Below are 7,152 nucleotides of genomic sequence, written 5' to 3' on the forward strand. Positions count from 1 at the left end.
TGTCCTGTGTTTCATAGAAATGACGTTTCCCGTGTCCGTGTCCGTGTCGGATACCGTATCCGTGTCCGTGTCCGTGCAACATAGCGTTTAACTCTTATTAAGTCTGCTATTACTGGCTCTCTGGTTCATTCATTTTTTATCTATAAGTGGCCAATGAGTTTATAGAAAAAGCTCAATATAAGTGTTAGGAATTTCCTTTGGACGGGTTGTATTGATCAGAGGAAGTTAATCACGGTTCCCTAGCAAACTTGTTGCAAAAGTTTGGAGGATGGTGGATTGGGCGTTAAGAATTTTAGGATCTTTAACCAGGCTCTCTTGGGTAAGATGTGTTGGGAGTTAATTCACGACAACATTCTTGCTATTTCTCTTATGAATGCTAAATTTATGGTTGTCTCTGGTTTACCTAAAGCTACCATTGCTCCTTCCTCGATTTGGTCTTCCTGTAAGATTGTTTATTCATCCATTTGGGACCAGACCTTTTGGTGGATTGGCCAGTCTTCATCACTTAATTTCTGGACTGATCGGTGGATCATTCCATCGGTGGCGGACAGATTGGATCTTGATCACCAGGATAAGCGTTCACGTTTTAATTATGTTGATGATTTTTTGGTCAATTCGGATTGGCTTCCTGCTTTTTGTCACATGTTTATCAATGATGACATCTGTAATTTTTTTCATTTGCGTTTTTCTTGACCTTTCCTAAAATTTTCTCCTTCCCCCTTCTTCTGGTTTGTTCTCCTTCATATTCTCTTGTTCAAACACTCACATTTTCTTTTATTAATATATGACGGGTTTGACAATTCTTGGGCCATGGGTGCTCTCCCCGCTCAAGGTCTGTCTCGTTTCAATTTCTATAAAAAATGGTTGTGTTTGCAAAAAAAAAAAAACAACAGGTACTGATATGTAAATTGGCCAAACCTGATAGTTATTTGTAATTAACCTTAATAAAACTAAATTGAATATCAAATAAAATCCCGGCTCGATAAAATCCTATGAAATTAAATTAAAATGAGTCTAATTTTAGCTAAAATACAAATTACATACAAACACAAATTTAAATACAATTTAAACCCTATGAAATTAAATACAAATACAAATTTCCATATGAATATAAATTTCCATTTAAAAACAAATACAATTTCCATTCAATCACGTCTAGCGGAGAATAAAGATGACGATGATGATGAAGTTAACGAAGATGATTAAAATGTAGTTGGGACATTTAATAAATCATATATAAATAATTATAATTATAAATAATAATAATAATAATAATAATAAATTATATATATTATAAACAATAATAATAAATTATATATAAATAACAATAATTATAATAAATAATGATAAATTATTGAATATTGAACTGAATGCTGAAATTGAACATTGAAACTGAATGTTGAACAGAACTGAACTAATTGCTACTGAACTGAACTGATTGTTACTGAAATTAAGTAATAAAAAACATGGTCTAATTATTGGTTGAAAAAACTTTATAGGTAGAGCGTTTATAAACACAATTGCAATTTCATTTTCTTATAAAATGACAATCGATTTCAATGTGCTTCGTCCTCTCGTGAAAAGTGTCGCACCCAAGCAAGTAGGGTGCAAGGCGAGCTCTCTTTTTTTTTTGAAGCGCCACAAATGATATTTTCTAGTGCACGTGTGGGAGTGATTAGACGCCCTATTTTCTTGAATTGATTTTGTTCAGATTAATTTCGATAAAAAAGGTCTGCGGAGAGATTTTGGTTCGTTTTTCGGTTACGTGTAAGGAAGAGACGTGGTCTTACCCTACCTCGCCCGATAAATCGGTACTATCATAATATTATGTGTTTAATGTTTATTATGCTTTAAATTATCGATATAAGTCGAATACTCGCATGTTTCTAGGATTTAGTGTCTGAGATTGTTTTATTTTGAAATTACGTATATAACATACACGTAATTGTACTTATCAAATTGTAATTTAATTTTAATTTTACATATATGATGTATACGCTAAATAGAATATAAATTTTAATTAGGAATATTTTAAAAAGATTATAAACTCAAATAATATTTTCATGTTAATTTGAGTTGTTTTGATTAATTTTATTGATTTGAGACAACATCTCAAACTGATTTATTTTTCTATTTGAAATTACGTATATAAAATACACGTAATAGCATTTATTGAATTAAAATCCAATTTTCTTTTATATATCACATATACGATAATCACACCTGATCTCGTGAATCACTGGCCTATTGGGCTTGAGGGATATCAAGCCCCATCCGGGTGCACGTTCACCTATCAATTGGTGACACGTACCACACCCTTCTCAATCACAATATAAATAGAATAAGCTCAACTCAATGTACACTATTTCATTCATTTTTCATTAAGCTTACATCTTAACTTGGATTTATTGTTGTCTTCATCCCCAAGTCGTACCTCAAAGTGACTTAGGAATCAGAGTACAACTAAAAATAAACTAGCTCCATTGAGGAAGACTTTTGTTGAGTTACAGCCAAACCAAAGTCTAATTGCTCCATATTCTTCATTTGATGGCCCTTCCTCATTCCGTCCTCAGTCTGAGAAGGGAGTTTCGCCGGCAACTTTCTGCAATCATGGTGGCTATGGAAGTGAAAGTAAACAAAGAAGCATGGACACATTACCCTTCCACATCCTGCGTGACATTTTCAAATGACATAGCCAGACAAGAAAAAATAGGTGCACAAAATGCTATCTCCATTTGCCCTTAAAGTTGACAGCAATCTTCTGATTCTATCTTAACCCAAGTGAAAGCCTCAACAATAAAGAGATCAAGAACACCTCACAAAAATTGCAAGAGGGGAAAATAATACAAAACCCGTAGCCAGACGACAACCAATGAGCACCAAGTTGGTGATTTAAATACATATCATACATGTGGCGGTGCTCTGGCTGCAGAGACGCATAAACAACTGCCGAAAAAAGAAGACGGTGTTACTTTGGTAACACATCAGCAGTCCCATGGAAAAATAATCACATTAGACTGCAAATGAGGTTGCTTCATCAAGATATTCTTCCTTCTGAGCTATATGATCTTTAATTTTGGCCTGCATATTCCAGTTACAAAGTTTAACATAAATCATAACGAACATTCAACTAGCATTAGGCTATTCAATTTAAGAGGATTCAAAAGAAAAATACCTCAAATTGGTTTTTAACCTTTTCTGCTTTTCATAATATTCTTGTTGCAGATCATCTCTCTTCTGTTTTTTAAGTCCTTAGCTCCTCTTGCAACAAGCTTTTTTGGGCATTCGTTCTTTTGTTCTCTCTCTAATTGCTCTTTCCAAGCAATGAAATGAACCTCTTGTTTCTTTACCATTTCTTCAACCTCATTGCCCTGCACACTGCAAAAGCACCAAAGAAATAAATGATTTTAAGGGTCAATAATTATGCAAGTTAAGAATAAAATAAATAAATATATAAACTGTTAATCAGTAGAACGATTTTATTTTCATTCGGATTGAACAACGCATTTGCTCATACAAAGTTTAACATAAATCATATCATAATGAACATTAAGTTTCTGTTACTTCCATTAACTCCAAATTTGGAGGTGAGAGTTTGGAGGTTAGAGGAAGTAAAAGTTTAACTTTCACTTAACATTCATTACACTCCAACAACATTTCACAAACAAAGTTAATGTGATATTTTACATTCTCTTACTCCTTTCATTTCCGTCCATTAACTTCTTCCCAAACAAGGGCTAAAAGTATTCAATCCAACAAATTTTGAATAGAGAAAAAATATTACAGACAAGGGAATTTAGAAAACAATTTATCTACTTTCTTGTATTCTAAAATTTTGCCTGTTTGTAAATAGGCAATAGGAGGGGGCAGTGCCAACTTACCTGGAGTCTCCATTCATCTGAGGTCTGAGAATGAAAAATTTCGATGGCCACATTCTGCAATCATTACTAGGATGAGTTCTCCAAAGATTGGTTGAAGCACCCATATCTTGATATGGATTTTCTTCGGTTTCTTGACCATCCTTTTTCCTGCAAAGAATGATTTAACTAACTTAAAATCATCATATGAAAGTACTTAGATCTATTCAGATTTCTCCCTAATCACAAATTAAACAATCAAAGTTAGACAGATCTTTTTATAACAGAAGAAAAGATCAAAGATTCTTATTACCGCTCAGTGATATTATGGAAGTTAGGAAGCCAGGCGTAAGATATCTTTCTGACTTTCATGAGCTTCCTATTCCCAGCCCCTAGAGGTATAAATATTTCTTGCCGAGGACTAGCACGATGAAGATGGACTTACAGATGAAGCAATGACATTTCACCAAGGAGAACGGAAGAGGCTGAAGAAGGAGGAAAGGAGGCAGAGATGAGTTAACCTAAAGTTAAGCATAAGTTTGTTTATATAAAAATATAAAAGACAATAATAACCTTAGCCCTTGTTTGGGAGGAGGTTAATAGAAACGGGAGTAATCGAATGTTAAAAAATGTTAAATATTAAATTAACCTTGTCTATTGAATTGATTTTTTTTAGAGTAAATGGAAGTTAAATGTTTACTTCCTTCAACCTCCAAACTCTAACCTCCAAAATTGGGGTTAATGGAAGTAAGGTAAAATTTAAAAAAAAAAAATTGTGTCTCTAGAGTAAATTTAACTTTCCTTCCCTTCCATATTTAAACTTCCAAACAAAATTAAAAATTTAACCTTATTTACATTCTATAAACTCTCAAACAAAGTTAATTTTTAATTTTCCTTTCCATCGATCCATTTCCCTTTCCATTACCTTTTTTAACTCTCACCTCCATCAACCTCCAAACTCACAAACAAAGTCTTAAAAAATTGGATATGTTAAAACCCTTTAATATTTTGTTAACTTCCTTCAACTATTCTTTATCGCTGAAAAAAACTGAATTGAATTGAATATTACTGAACTCAACTCAACTCAACTGAATGCTACTAAATACTTCTGAACTCACTGAAGATACAAGTAATGATGATATTAGACTTTAAAATAATTTTAATGATAATATTAGACATTAATAAACTTCTAATAATGGCAAACTATTCACGGTTCCCTAATTCTTCCACTTCTTCAGCACTCTTCGTAGCATTCATTTTGGCTCACATGTGTCGATGATTTGGTGTGTTGTCGTTGTCTCTTGTATCTAGTTAATCTGGCACTGCAAGAATGAAGCAACCTTTAAGGAGGTTTCTCCTTCTGTTCAACACTCGAAGATCACCCTATTTCGAATGATTCGAGAGTCCTTGGCCTCTGCTAAAGGTTTTTGCTCTTCAAGGAGAGATGTTGATATCTTATCCCATCTTCTGGCTTCTCCAAGACCGCCTCCGGCTCCCAACATTATTCCAGTTCATTGGCTTAAACCTCCTTCGGGTTGGGTTAAAGTCAATGTGGACGGCTCTGCTTTTGGTACTCCTGGGAGGCGGGCGCGGGCGGTATCTTTTGTAATTATCGAGGCTTTCCCAAAGGTTGCTTTGCTTTTTCTACCCCTCCTTGTTTTGTTTACATGGCTGAGTTGAGAGCCGCTATATTCGCAATTGAACTTGCTTGGGAGAAAAATTGGCATCAACTCTGGGTTGAGTCAGACTCCATGTACGTAGTTAATCTGCTTCGACTTTGTTCTATGGATGTTCCTTGGAGTATTCAACAATAATGGTTGCACTGTCTCGACATTTGTTTTAGGATGAACATTATTTTTACACACATCTTTAGGGAAGGAAATCGTGTTGCTGATGCTCAAAATTTGAAGTCTTTTCCTCAATGATCAATTGGTGGCCTTCGGCTCCTGCTTTTTGTCACAGGTTTATCAATGATGACATCTGTAATTTTTTTCATTTGCGTTTTTCTTGACCTTTCCTAAACTTTTCTCCTTCCCCCTTCTTCTGGTTTGTTCTCCTTCCTCTTCTCTTGTTCAAACACTCACCTTTTTTTATTAATATAGGGCGGGTTTGACAGCTCTTGGACCATGGGTGCTCTCTCCGCTCAAGGTCTGTCTCGTCCCAATTTCTATAAAAACAATGGTTGTGTTTGCAAAAAAAAAAATAATATATATAAATCGGCCAAACCACATGATAGTTATTTATAATTAACCTTAATAAAACTAAATTGAATATCAAATAAAAGCCCGACTCATTTTAACTAAAATACAAATTACATACAAACACAAATTTACATACAATTTAAACCATATGAAATTAAATACAAATACAAATTTCCATATGAATATAAATTTCCATTTAAAAACAAATACAATTTCCATTCAATCACGTCTAGCCGAGAATGAAGATGACGATGATGAAGTTAACGAAGTTGATTAAAATGTAGTTGGGACATTTAATAAATTATATATAAATAATTATAATTATAAATAATAATAATAATAATAATAATAATAATAATAAATTATATATATTATAAGCAATAATAATAAATTATATATAAATAATAATTATTATAATAAATAATGATAAATTATTGAATATTGAACTGAATGCTGAAATTGAATGTTGAAACTGAATGTTGAACTGAACTGATTGCTAATGAACTGAACTGAACTCAACTGAACTGATTGTTATTGAAATTAAGTAATAAAGAACATGGTCTAATTATTGGTTGAAAAAACTTTATAGGTAGAGCGTTTATAAACTCAATTGCAATTTGATTTTCTTATAAAATGACAATCGATCTCAATGTGTTTCGTCTTCTCGTGAAAAGTGTCGCGCCCAAGCACGTAGGGTGCGAGGCGAGCTCTTCTTTTTTTGTTGAAGCGCCACAAATCATATTTTCTAGTGCACGTGTGGGTGTGATTAGACGCCCTATTTGCTTGAATTGAGTTTGTTCAGATTAATTTCGATAAAAATGGTTTGCGGAGATATTTTGGTTCGTTTTCCGGTTACTTGTAAGGAAGTGACGTGGTCTTACCCTACCTCGTCCGATAAATCGGTACTATCATAATATTATGTGTTTAATGTTTATTATGCTTTAAATTATCGATATAAGTCGAGTACTCGCATGTTTCTAGGATTTAGTGTCTGAGATTGTTTTATTTTGAAATTACGTATATAATATACACGTAATTCACTACAAAAAAAGGGTCTATTACGACGCTAAAATAAATGGTTTAGCGACGCTTTT

At 33.3% G+C, this 7,152-nt stretch overlaps 1 protein-coding gene across 1 annotated transcript; it reads right to left on the minus strand.

The window, feature by feature from the left end:
• Window positions 1–2,273: 2,273 nt before the first annotated feature.
• On the minus strand, window positions 2,274–4,352 carry LOC136234079 (uncharacterized). Its single transcript, XM_066023843.1, has 4 exons — window positions 4,171–4,352; window positions 3,882–4,028; window positions 3,176–3,378; window positions 2,274–3,081 (listed from the first exon to the last, which is right to left on the minus strand). Exons 1-3 carry the CDS (start codon window positions 4,227–4,229, stop codon window positions 3,189–3,191), a joined length of 396 nt encoding a protein of 131 aa, XP_065879915.1. The 5' UTR covers window positions 4,230–4,352; the 3' UTR covers window positions 2,274–3,081; window positions 3,176–3,188.
• Between the last annotated feature and the right edge of the window lie 2,800 nt (window positions 4,353–7,152).

This window comes from Euphorbia lathyris, chromosome 6 (assembly GCF_963576675.1).
Source record: "Euphorbia lathyris chromosome 6, ddEupLath1.1, whole genome shotgun sequence".
NCBI lineage: Eukaryota > Viridiplantae > Streptophyta > Magnoliopsida > Malpighiales > Euphorbiaceae > Euphorbia > Euphorbia lathyris.